Source organism: Chanos chanos, chromosome 11 (assembly GCF_902362185.1).
Source record: "Chanos chanos chromosome 11, fChaCha1.1, whole genome shotgun sequence".
NCBI classification, from domain to species: domain Eukaryota; kingdom Metazoa; phylum Chordata; class Actinopteri; order Gonorynchiformes; family Chanidae; genus Chanos; species Chanos chanos.
In genome coordinates this window covers 890001-902500 of record NC_044505.1, presented here as the reverse complement: position 1 = coordinate 902500, position 12500 = coordinate 890001, and the positions used below count along the sequence as shown (strand labels likewise).

Sequence of the window (12500 nt, the reverse complement as noted above, 5' to 3'; positions counted from 1 at the left end):
TTTATTTGGAATTCTCCCGTTCTGTGTCATGTTCACTCTCCTCCGTGTTTGTTTGTGTTGCCTTCATGCAGATTCCCTGCCTGCATCCGTGTACTGCAGAACAATGCAAAGCATCGTACAAATGACGAATAATATCGCTGTAAAGAGTGTGATTTGCGACACAACGACTTAAACAATAGAGCATAATATGAAACAATAAGGTGCTTTTCTGTCATACGATATATATCGTCATATCGCACAGCCTTGATTCAAATGATTCAGTGCTGAAAGAATGAGCTGGGGGGGTATTCCAGAAAGCGGGTTTAGTGAAAACTGAGTCAGTTAACTCAGTTAAACCTCCTAATAGAACAGCCCTATGGCTTCATTCTCCAAGCAGAACAAAGCCACAGTGCTCTTCTATTAGGAGGTTTACTACTTACTCTGAGTTAACTAACTCTGAGTTTGCACTAAACCCGCTTTCTGGAACACCCCCCGGTCTGATGTTCAGACTTCAGTGATGGACAACTGATTAACCAATAGTGAGCAGTGGTCCCACCTGACCAAGTAAAGCCATGAGACGAGAGGGCGGGACCAAACAGACTTCTCCTGCCAGCGCCTGAGCAATAGCAAACCTCCTCTTCTGTTTACTGTTGCCCTCCGGATACACCTACAGACAGAGAGAGAGAGAGAGAGAGAGAGACAGAGAGAGAGACAGACAGACAGACAGACAGAGAGAGAGAGAGAGACAGACAGACAGAGAGAGAGAGAGAGAGAGACAGACAGACAGAGAGAGAGAGAGAGAGAGAGAGAGAGCTCAGACATGTACTCACACACGCTGTAGAACAGACCGATTACTATAGCCGACGGAAGGTGAGTATGCACCGCAGTGAAAAAGAAGAGAGAGGTTAAAAATGTGTAGGAAAGAAGGTTAAACAGGTGACATTGTGTGATGTAAATACTGCCGGGCGGACACTGACCTCTTGAGGGTTGAAGTGCGGACAGGTGAGCAGCGTCTCCAGGTGCGTGTACCGCTCCGGCTGCGTGTGTCTCAGCATTATCATGGGGTCAGTCTGTCTCAGTAAACATCTCGCTGCACCTAACTCTCTCAGCTCAATCAGCTCCAACACCACCTACACAAAAACACAGACACACAGATACTGCTTAACACACACACACACGCCTGCACACACACACAGCGATAGTGCTGAACACGCATGCACACGCACACACACACACAGACACAGACAGCGATACTGCTTAACACACACGCGCACGCACGCATGCACACATGCCTGCACACACACAGCAATAGTGCTGAACATGCATGCACACGCACACACACAGACACAGACAGCGATACTGCTTAACACACACGCGCATGCGCGCGCACACACACGCCTGCACACACACGGCGATAGTGCTGAACACGCATGCACACGCACACACACAGACACATAGATACTGCTTATCACATACACATGCATGCACACACACATGCACGCATGCACACACACAGATACCGCCTAACAAACACAAACACACACACAAACACACACACGCACACACTCACACAGATAATGCCTAAAACACACACACACACACACGGATACTGCTTAACACACACACACACACACACACAGATACTAACAAACTGTTTAAAACCACACACACACAGATACTGCTTAACACACACAGATACTACGTAACACACATGCACATGCACACACACACACACACACACACACAGATACTAACACACTGCTTAAACAACACACACACACACATAGACACTGCACATGGCAATACTGCACAATTCACACTCTACTAAAAATGCACAAATGGTGACACCAATACACAGCACACACTCACACACTGGCGCACGCACACAGACGCGCGCGCGCGCGCGCGCACACACACAAAAATGCATGCGCATACACACGACTGAACATACACAATCATACACACACACACCGCCACGCAACTACTCCCATTCTACTCTACACTAATCAGACACCACACACTAAATACACACAAGAGTGTGTTTTCAATGTTTTCAGTGATTTAGAAATTAAGAACACATCAATAAGTAACCAGCTGGCTGTACCTGTTCGTACAGGTCAATGAGAGTTTTGTCAGGGAGTTTTAGATACTGAATAGCAGGCAGCGCGACGTCCCAGCGACCGTTGTTAATGTCAGCGAGGAAGCTCTCGATGCTCTCCACGGTGTGAAGAGAAACGGTCGACTCCTCTTGCAGTGTTGCCAATGTACGATGCAAATTATTCTCCTTCAGATATTGCATGATGAGGCGAATGATGCTGCAATGGGCAAAACAAAGCAAGCATCACTGTGCGCGTGGAGAGCCCAAAACAGTCAAGACCAAAGTTCCTAAGAATTAGACTTGCTTTACGTGCCTCGAATTTCCAATCTCAGTTTAGGGATTGGAAATTGCGCAGTGACGACGCGTCCTTGAGGCTATTAATCGTTGTGTCACTCAGAGACTACAACCAAAGCCAGACTCTCAGAGATCTGACATGTAAATATCCAGTCTTTACAGCCCGAAGAGAGTTTACATAATGACGCACAAGACTTATGACAAATAAGTTAATGTAAGTGAACACTAAGCAATGTATAAAATCTTAAAGATTTAAAATCTTCACTAAAACAGAGCAACAAATGACTGCAGTACACAACAAAAATCCTGACAGGAGCCAAAGTTTACGCAAAATGAACAAAAGTGAAGACTATCAAGTCCTGTTTTATCTCCTCTGTGATCAGGGCTGGTACTGTCAAGTTTATAGTACGACTGAATGATGACAGAAAAGCCCAAATCGCGTTAATTACTTATTCTCTTTCATAGCACAGCAGTATTGTTACTCACTCAGCAGATTCTACTTCGAGCGCCATGGCCGCGAGCACAGATGCTGTCTCGTAATATGTGAGATTCAGCCTCGCGCGCTGCTTAATGTTGGTCTCCAGCCACGTGAACGCAGTGTGGTCGTGACCGCCCATTCCACGTGCTGTTGTATTCAGTTTGCTGCGCAGATGTCTGAGATCACCCCAAAACTGTTGCAGTTTTAGGGGGCGTAAACTCTGACGCAAACGGACGAGGCGGACAGACACACACCCAGACCACGGTGCAAACGTGCGGAATGCAGAGGAACAGACTGCATTAAACTTGGAATAAAAAACAGTGGAATTTACCCAGTTTCAGTTTGTGTCACATGAAACAGGAGAGTGGAGAGTATAAGGATGATAGAGAATGCACGACTATCATCATCATCATCATCATCATCCATAACAGTCAACAGAACCAACGACATGAATATATATTCCTACCTACTTCTGTGCATATATGTGTGTAGAGCGAGAGAGGGAGAGACAGAGAGAGAGGGAGAGAGGGAGAGAGAGAGAAAAGAAGAAGAGGAAGAAAAAGAAGTGCAAATAGAAGAAGAATCAGTACAGAGGATGTTGGAGCGCTGCATCGGGGGTTCGAGGGTAATTTGTCACTGTACGTTTTATTACCTTTACATGAAATGAAGGAAAGAAAACCGCAAAAAGAACAGCCTGGCCAGAGGACCGCTTTTCTAACTTTTTGTAAATAAAAAAGTTATAGAATATAAGAGATATGAATGTTTTAAGGCAGACAGAGAAAGAGCACTGTACCCAAGGTTACATTACAAACATGCTCTAATATTATTAATACGGACAACATGCGGCAACATAGATCATATTACTGTTACTGTGTACTGGGGCTTCGATTTGCAGCTGGTCGCCATCTTGTGGTGAAATTGAGAACTGCAAGCGACGTTTATTTAAAAAGGATGATCAGACTTTTATAAGATGGACTGGCGACCTGTCCAGGGTGTTTCCCGGCCTCTTGTCCAATGAACGATGGGATAGGCTCCGGCATCCCCCGCGACCCTAATTAGGATAAGCGGCTTAGAAAATGAGTGAGTGAGTGAGTGAGTGAGTGAGTGAGACTTTTATCAACTTTGAAAGTACCAACACTGGGACAATCATTCTCTCTTAGTGATATTTCAATTCATTGTCATGGAAGCAAAAAAAAAAAAAAAACAAAGTACCAAAAAACTTAATTCTGTTCTTTATCATAAATATATCACTTGTCCTCAACCCTTTTAAAATATCCTGAACGTTTTCTCACAATGGAACGGCTCAAAGCTAAAGGGCCCTGACGCAGCAGCAGAGGAGTAAAATGACTGTCGTAGTGGATTTGAATCGTTTTATTGATAAGAAATAAAGTGAACTCCAGAGTGTAAAACAGAGGAGTAAAATGACTGTTGTAGTGGATTTGAATCGTTTCATTGGTAAGAAATAAAGTGAACTCCAGGGCATGGCTCTCCTGAGCTCTGTGGGATCTGAGTTAACTCTTGCAGGGGGAGAAAATGGCCGATTTCACCGGCCGTGTGGCAGCGCTCACCTTGGGTTTGGCACTGCCTGCAGTGGCAGGTCTGGCCACGCCCTTCTCTGGGGCTGCGGTTGGCCGATAGAGGAGGTGTCCGCCCCTTCCCTTGCCTGTGTAGTGGAAGCCGGGGGGCTGTGCGTGACTGGCCGGGCAGGGCTGGATCTTATGCTCGCTGTAGGTGCAGCGGTAGACGGTGTCGGTCTCCATGTGGCGCGGGGTCAGACGCGCGGCCTCTGGTTTAAAGCTGGCCGCTCTGCTGGCGGTTTTGGGCGTGTAGTGGGCACGGAAAGTGGTGGTGGCGCTGAATCTGTCCGGAGACTGGCGAACGTGCGGAGGCTTTGCCGAACAGCTGCGCTCTGCGCTTTCCCAGGCCCTGTAGTCTTCCTTCATGGCAGAACGAGCCTCAAACGGTGCCCCTTTGCTCCAGGCTTTGATGGGAGGACGCGCTGACCTGGCAGGTGAGGCTCTTGTGCCCTTGAAGTCCCCATGGGCAGTGGAAACGAGCTCCATCTCGCCCTCTGGTGGTGAGTATGAGGCAGTGCAGCGCTGTCTGACACATGGAGGCTGCTTCCATTCTCTGTACTTGTCTTGAAACTCACTGACCTCTTCAAATGGCATTCTGTGCCCATCCCACGTGATCCGGGCCTTACACGACCGAGGCCTCTCTCCTCTCAAACCCCGGTAGTCATGACGATGGGTAGAAACAGCTTCCAGAGGGACAGAGTTAGGTTCGTAAACGATTTTCTGTCTGGGGGCTCGGCGTTGAGGGGGGTGCGATACGTATGACAGGCGGTGGGTGGTGTCACCCTCAAAGGGCGGGGACTCTTTCAGCACTGGTACAGGTTTAAAGCTATGACGGGCCACGGCGCCGGGTTTGGGACAGTAGTCGTCCTGAGCGGTGCTGAGGGCACTGAACTTTTCTGTGCTGATTGTCAGGTTGTCCTTCGTCTTAAAAGGTTTCTGTTTGAGAAGGGACCAGGGCCTGTATTCCTCTGAGAGAGAGAGAGACTGTCACAGGCTGCGGATTTACACTGTACCTCCAGACTACAGAAATATCACTCACACAGAAACAAGGAGCACTGGAGAGAGCAGGTATTGATCACTGGGACCAGTTAGCGACTACATACCGTTGTAGACAGACCGAGTGTCCATCTTGGCTGGCGGGCTCCAGTGCTGCTCTGTTTTGCTGACGATGTTTCTTTGCGTCGGGTGCTGTGTGAAGTCTTGCATGTATGTGGTCTGCAGTGCCATTTCCACAGCGGGGGGAGAACAGACCTGGACAGGTTTGGGAGCTCTGGGTGTCAGCCGGTGTGGCACATAGTCTGATCTGGAGCGGGGAGCAAACTTTGTTTACATTTGATTCACATTTTCATTTAAAAACGCTTTCAGTTTTTCCTGTAATATTTCTGCTTATACGTGTCTTGTTACAGAAGAAAAACCAATAAACAGACTGTTAAAAAAAATGCTTTCAGTTACTGTTTTGTCCCAGCGGCTGGCTTCTCAGGGTAGCGTGTTTATATGTTTAATTACTCATAGGGCACACAGGACATGTTTACATGTTTATATGTTTATTTACTCATAGGGCACACAGGACATGTTTACATGTTTATTTACTCATAGGGCACACAGGACATGTTAACATGTTTATTTACTCATAGGGCACACAGGACATGTTTACATGTTTATTTACTCATAGGGCACACAGGACATGTTTAAATGTTTATTTACTCGTAGGGCACACAGGACATGTTAACATGTTTATTTACTCGTAGGGCACACAGGACAAGGGTCATTATATCCGTCACTCAGACCCATAATCCTCTGCTCAGAGAGACAGTTCCCTTATCATTTAACAACTACCCACAGGTCCTGGGCAGAAGACTGATAAACACAGCAGTTTCATCGGTGCATCTGTGTATGCTATGTTTATAAGCACAGATATGTCTGCTCTCGGAATTTACCGGAACGTGGTGGTGTTTGAAATGGGCCCTTCTGGAGGCTGGAGCTCCTCCGGAACGTGTTTAGAAATGCGAACGGCAGTGTTGCCATGGGAGACAAACTTCTCTCCATACTCAGAGAGCAGACACGCGGGCCCAGAGTCAGAGCCCAGGGGGATCACGGCTGGAGGTGGCGTGTGAGGGCACCGGTGCCTTCTGGATGAAGGAAAAGGAGATTCGTTATCCGGACAATCCTTGACTAATTTAGTCATGCAAATCATTGAAGCTAACGTGGTTATTGTCACACAGCAGAATTTCCATACTATACTCCTGGTTACCTGATTACACAGACCTAAAGCCTCACTGACTGGCTGACTGTTTAAACTATGTGTGCAGGTGTACCCACCAATCTGACAACACGCGTAACTGCTCATACAGACACACATGATCAAATCACCAAGTTTACATACCCTTTCACTCACACACACACACACAATGTGTGCCTGTGATGCCTGGGGCACAGTCTGGTGTGTGTGTGTGTGTGCGCGGGGGGGCGGGCGGTGATCTGTACTTCAGATCAACGAATTAACAATTGGTCAAATTACAGCCTACAGAATATCTCATACAAAGTTCACATCCAGAGAGAGAGAGAGAGAGAGAGAGAGAGAGAGAGAGAGAGAGAGAGAGAGAGAGAGAGAGAGAGAGAGTGTAACACCGCAATTTTACGTTAGCACAACAGAACTGTGGGTAGCACGATGGCTTAGTTTTTGTTTTGTTTTTTTAATTTGCATTTTCTCTTGATGACAAATTTGTTATTTCCGGCCAAAACTTGTTAAATTATGTCGCAATTTGGGCTACTCTAGTTTATTAACCTTGTTCGTGACACCGTGATATGATCGAAAACAAATCCACAGAATGCGCACCATACCGTCCAGCGAACACTGAATTGTGTAGTGAGGTTTCGGTGTAGTTGGGGTGGAGGCGAACACGTGACAACACAAACTCACCCGCACATGCAAATCTGACACAAGCACTGCGTCATCATCTGGCCCTCGGATGTTAGCGAATGTTGAAGCGTTTGTCAATAACGATTTAGTTTGACAAAAACAGACTCCGCCGCTACATTGTCGATTTTAAGGATTACTGGAAGACACCAGAACTCAAGTGCGAATGTGACTATTGTGAAGTAAGCCCGTGACAAAATTCGATGCATAAATTTTGGAACTCGCGGCTGTTACCTCACGATTCCTTGGTTCTGTGCTTAGCATGGTTTCATTAGCTACAGGGATCATTTACTGTACTCACACTGACGTTAACGGTGCGTTACAAATTCTTTCATACCTTCCTTAACTTCAGCGGGGTGAGATTCATGAACAGTTTGAGACGTTTTGTGGTAAACGTATACATAGTGTTGAGTGGACAACTTGTCAAACACCAGTTTAAATCCGTAGAGTCCAGCGGAATTCACGCGTCCCGGTGTAAAGTCCTGTCGTAATTAAGTACAGCATGTCCGGACTCCGAGAAACAGAATTGCTCTCGGATTAAGAGTTTTTTCTACGCAATGTCCGGAGCATTATGTATAACCACGATCTTGGTCCTGTAAACTGCCTTACTTAAGAGCGTCCTACGTTCAAGAGTTAAAATACTCGTTGTAACCATGTTTGAAAAATAGTGATGGAAAAAAGACACATAGGTTTAACCAAGAGAAGGAGTAAAAGAAAAACAAAACACACTCGTTTCAGCAAAACCATGGTGTTTTATTGGCGACGTGCATTTTTGTTGTGTCTACTTTTGGCTGGACTCGGATTTGGATGTGGAGGCCCTAAGGGAGGAGAGACGGCGCCTCTTGGCGATCTGCTCCTGACGCTTCTCCTTCGCCTCCTGCAAAACACACACACAGAGTGGAGATGGTGAAACACACTCCTGACAGTCTTTGTCTCCCCTCTTCAAATCCCAGCCCTGCCAAGGCTCCACTCTCAAAAATCCAAGATCTTAAAATAGCCCAGGGGAAAATGTGTCCCGGGCCCAAAGTGACAGCGTTCACAGAAGTCTGAGTGACAAAGGCTGTTCTCACAGCGATATCTTAAATGAGGAAACTTCTGGGCTATAGTAATAATAATAAATGATAAAGTTTTTAAGAGGTCTGAGACTGCAGCATTAAACTGTGGTAGAGTGTGCGCCAGTCTCCGAGGCTGAGTGAGTGACGGGTCTGTATAGAGAGAAAAAGAGTTAGAGTGTGTACCTTCATTCTCTTGGCCAGCAGCTTGGCGTACTCTGCAGCCTCCTCCTTGTTCTTCTGTGTGCGCTGTCTCTTCAGGGCAATGCGTCTGCGCTTGTGCTGCAGTACGCGGGGCGTCACCAGACGCTGGATCTTAGGGGCCTTGGTCCTGGGCTTCTTACCTGACAGACAGAGAGATGGAGTGAGACAGAGACAAATCTTTAAATCAAACTGTCCCATTTTAAATCACTTTAAAAAGCACAGACAGTAGACGAGTGCTGTAGTACAGTGACTAACTCCACTGACAGCCCAAGAACACAGCTCAAACTCATCCATCTCACACACACACACTCCCTTAAACATCATGGGAGAAGTCATGGGAGAGCAATGCAGTACGACCAGCCACGGTGTGTGAGGTCAGGCCGTTATCCGGTTAGCAGCTCCGCGGTTTCTATGGCAACACGCTGTCCCCCCTTAAAGGCTACGGACCAACCAGAAAGGGTCTACTGGTGTGCCGTGTACAAGGCTCTGGCCTGCCAGTCACCTTCTCCTGTACGTCCAGTCATGAACGGACTCAAACCCACTGTGTGTGTGTGTGTGTGCGCAGCTTGTATGTGTGTGCGCGTGGCGTGTGTGTGTGAGAGAGAGGCGTGTGTGTGTGTGCGCGGCGTGAATGTGTGTGCACGTGGCATGTGCGTGTGTGTGTGTGTGAGAGAGGCATGTGCACGCATGTGTGTGTGTGTGTGTGTGGCGTGTGTGTGTGTGAGAGAGGCGTGTGCGCGGGGCATGTGTGTGTGTGTGTGTGCGTGCGGCGTGTGTGTGTGTGTGGACTCACCCTCCTTGGTCAGGGGTCTCCTGACCACGTACTGTCGGACGTCGTCCTCCTTTGACAGGTTAAAGAGCTTCCGGATCTTACTGGCTCTCTTAGGGCCCAGACGCCGAGGGACAGTGCTGTCAGTCAGCCCCGGGATGTCCTTCTCACCTGACACACACACACACACAGAGATTCATTATACAAACATCAAAGACACACACAGATATTTGTTATATAAAAGCCAGTCAGTTACTCAGAGGACACACACACACACAGTTTAGCTGGCTGAGAAATAATGGGAGAGCAAAGCAGTACGACCAGACACGGTGTGTGTGAGGTCAGGTCGTTATCCGGTTAGCAGCTCCACTGTTACTATGGCAACACGCTGTCCCCCCTTAAAGGCTACGGACTAACCAGAAAGGGTCTACTGGTGTGCCAGCCCCACCACAGCCGAAAAGTGCCCGACAAACCCACGCTGTGACCAGTCCATACAGACAGCAGTTACCTGCCACACTGGGCATCAGAACTGCACAATCATCAAGGCCAGTCAGTAATACAGAGACTACATTTCACCCTTCTCACAGATCTACCGGTGGACGTCTCAGAGCCGCTCTGAATCTGGATCAGTCAAATCGGCCTGCGTTACAGGGGCCAGAGTTTCAGTACAAGACCCAACGAGACCCGTTCCCTCCCTGCGCGTGCACACACTCACTCAACACTCACAAACACACACTCACAAACACACATACACACACACACAGTCCATGTGGCTCGTGAGCAGGGAAGAGTTCAGTCTCTACCTTTCCTGACGATCACCAAGTTGAGCACGCTGAGGTTAGCGTCGACGATGCAGCCGCGGACTGACTTGCGTTTGCGCTCTCCGGTGCGGCGGGGGCGGTAGCAGGAGTGACCTTTGCTGAGGAGCAGACGCACACGGCCGTGGGTCAGAACACCCTGCTTCATGGGGAAACCCTGTTTATCGTTACCCCCGCTGATGCGCACAACGTAACCCTGGAAACACAAACATTCACAACACACATCAACATCTCCACACACACACACACAGAACCAGCCCTATACAAACATTCACAACACACATCAACAACTCCACACACACACACAGAACCAGCCCTCTACAAACATTCACAACACACATCAACAACTCCACACACACACACACAGAACCAGCCCTCTACAAACATTCACAACACACATCAACATCTCCACACACACACACAGAACCAGTCCTCTACCACGGACCAGCATGAACAGAAAATAAAACTGCTCACATAGCCGCGTGACCAGGCGGCCAGTTTAACACTGATCCAGGATCAGATCATACCTTCCATTCGTCTCCCAGAGGGTCGGCGGACACCTCAGTGGCCATGCGCTTCTCATAGAACGTCCTCAACTTACGCTCGTCATCCACCTCAATCAGCTTCTGACAGCCAGTGGCGGGATAGGAGATATTCAGCTGGAGAACAGGAGACAGACATCACACATTAACAAAAACCAGCTTCACAATCCACTGAACTCTCTAATCAAGCTCTGTGACTGACCCGTCTCAAGAGGAAGGCTCATGGCCAAAGCATCCTAGCTTCACACAGCACGTGCTTTCTCCCCACACCCAGAACTGCTGTATCAAAACCGTTAACCCCCTTCCCAAAATACGACTGCTCCCGGGTTCACCCCACACTGATACTACATCACAGTCAGGGCACGCGACCAGTGCCAGGTTAAGTCCTGTTAGACTAAATTAACAAATCACCAAAGTTAAAAGAGCCGGAGCTCGTGCGTTTCGGAATTCGTAAAACACGCACCCCATTTTTGTTCAACGACTTTCTGACGAACCGGGCGCAGAAAGCACACACGCTAATTTCCCCCAGCTAATTAACGACCAATTTTACTCGTGCGGACAATGGCTAAACGTGGAATGATCTACATATTATGCTCAGCCAAAAAACACAGAACAGAAAGCCGTTTTGTTGCAGTACGTGTCTGTTTCCATGAGTCTTGAACACATTTGCACTCCGTGGCGGCCATGTTTCAGGCTATGAACAAGCTCTCTCTGCGCAGCTCTACAAAAATCACAATTCATCCAGGCCAACAGATTCTTCAAAAACGACTACAACATCATCTCTTAAATGTTCTAGGTATATACAGTACTATCGCGGTTATATTGGGAGCTCCGACAAAACTATAAACACTTTATTTCATTTTGGATTTTAGCTCACCTTCATTTTTGCGGACTGTCTCAGGAGCCCACCACCGAAAAGAGACCGGATATCCGCTCCGTACTCTCACATAGACGTCACGCTGTATCGCGATATTTCACACACGACAGCATGTTCAGTCATGTTATCAACCGGGCGGGCACCTGTCCTTGAGCGATAATTAGAAATGATCGTTTGTGAACCATTCGACATATACCAAGTTTTACTCGCAAAAACTGAGTAGCGCTGAGTTTACACCATGTAACTTTAAAAAAAAAAAATGTTAAAAAGACGTGCGCTGGCTACCGAGCCCTTTCCCACTGCCCTCCTCTGGAATGGTCTACCTACAGAAATTAGGGAGGCAAACTCTATTTATAACTTTAAAACCAAACTAAAGACTTATCTATTTTCTCTAACTTATAAATAATAAAATTTTGATTTGACTTTGTTCTGGACACCTAAAGCCCTTTGAGACTATAAATAGTGACATTGGGCTCTAAATAAACGTGTATTTTTATTATTATTATTATTCAAAACAATTTCAAACTATTTAAAATGTTGATAAATGGTAGGACCTCATAAATGGGAAATCTAAACAGCAAAGACAATGTAGTTTATAAATCACATTCCCATCACGGCTCCTAACTCCTGAGGTGTCAAATAAACAACACAAAGACCAAGTGACAGTTTAGAAAGAGCACGCATGCGTTGGTCACATGATGTAAACTCTTGCTGCGCTTCAAGAGATAAGAGATTAACTTCACCCAGATGGGCTGAGTCCGTTAAATGTGAGAGACAGTGAGCGCCGCTTCGAACTCAAAAGCGCAAGAATGACAGTACATTTAATGTCTTTAGCCTCGTCTGTGCCATAGACAATTTACAGTTTCTTCAAAAACACAACGGGATGCTGCGTTTG

General features: G+C 47.2%; 3 protein-coding genes across 3 annotated transcripts in view; all 3 read right to left on the bottom strand.

Annotated features, from left to right (window-relative positions):
* smu1b (SMU1 DNA replication regulator and spliceosomal factor b) overlaps positions 1–2883 on the bottom strand; it is a 13340-nt gene extending 10457 nt beyond the window's left edge. The window contains exons 1-4 of the mRNA XM_030788183.1: positions 2858–2883; positions 2084–2294; positions 957–1109; positions 536–646 (exon numbers count right to left, since the gene is read on the bottom strand). Of these exons, the coding sequence (XP_030644043.1) occupies positions 536–646; positions 957–1109; positions 2084–2294; positions 2858–2883 (501 nt within the window). The remainder of the gene's footprint in view (positions 1–535; positions 647–956; positions 1110–2083; positions 2295–2857) is intronic.
* Positions 2884–4360: 1477 nt separating this feature from the next.
* Positions 4361–6611, bottom strand: LOC115824137 (stabilizer of axonemal microtubules 2-like). Its single transcript, XM_030788242.1, has 3 exons — positions 6364–6611; positions 5530–5729; positions 4361–5394 (listed from the first exon to the last, which is right to left on the bottom strand). Exons 1-3 carry the CDS (start codon positions 6609–6611, stop codon positions 4361–4363), a joined length of 1482 nt encoding a protein of 493 aa, XP_030644102.1.
* A 1464-nt stretch (positions 6612–8075) lies between these two features.
* On the bottom strand, positions 8076–11655 carry rps6 (ribosomal protein S6). Its single transcript, XM_030787927.1, has 6 exons — positions 11606–11655; positions 10714–10845; positions 10172–10382; positions 9393–9539; positions 8582–8739; positions 8076–8220 (listed from the first exon to the last, which is right to left on the bottom strand). Exons 1-6 carry the CDS (start codon positions 11609–11611, stop codon positions 8125–8127), a joined length of 750 nt encoding a protein of 249 aa, XP_030643787.1. The 5' UTR covers positions 11612–11655; the 3' UTR covers positions 8076–8124.
* Between the last annotated feature and the right edge of the window lie 845 nt (positions 11656–12500).

Bases quoted from the DNA above. Each gene is read 5' to 3' on its own strand.
- LOC115824137 (XM_030788242.1), bottom strand. From the start codon at position 6,611: ATGACTAAATTAGTCAAGGATTGTCCGGATAACGAATCTCCTTTTCCT. The intron at 5,730-6,363 runs GTAAATTCCGAG...TCCCCGCTCCAG, and splicing joins TCAAACACCACCACGTTCCG to ATCAGACTATGTGCCACACC. The intron at 5,395-5,529 runs GTATGTAGTCGC...TCTCTCTCTCAG, and splicing joins CACTCGGTCTGTCTACAACG to AGGAATACAGGCCCTGGTCC.
- rps6 (XM_030787927.1), bottom strand. The intron at 10,383-10,713 runs GTATGATCTGAT...TTGTGTTTCCAG, and splicing joins CTCTGGGAGACGAATGGAAG to GGTTACGTTGTGCGCATCAG. The intron at 8,740-9,392 runs GTGAGTCCACAC...TCTGTCTGTCAG, and splicing joins GAGACCCCTGACCAAGGAGG to GTAAGAAGCCCAGGACCAAG.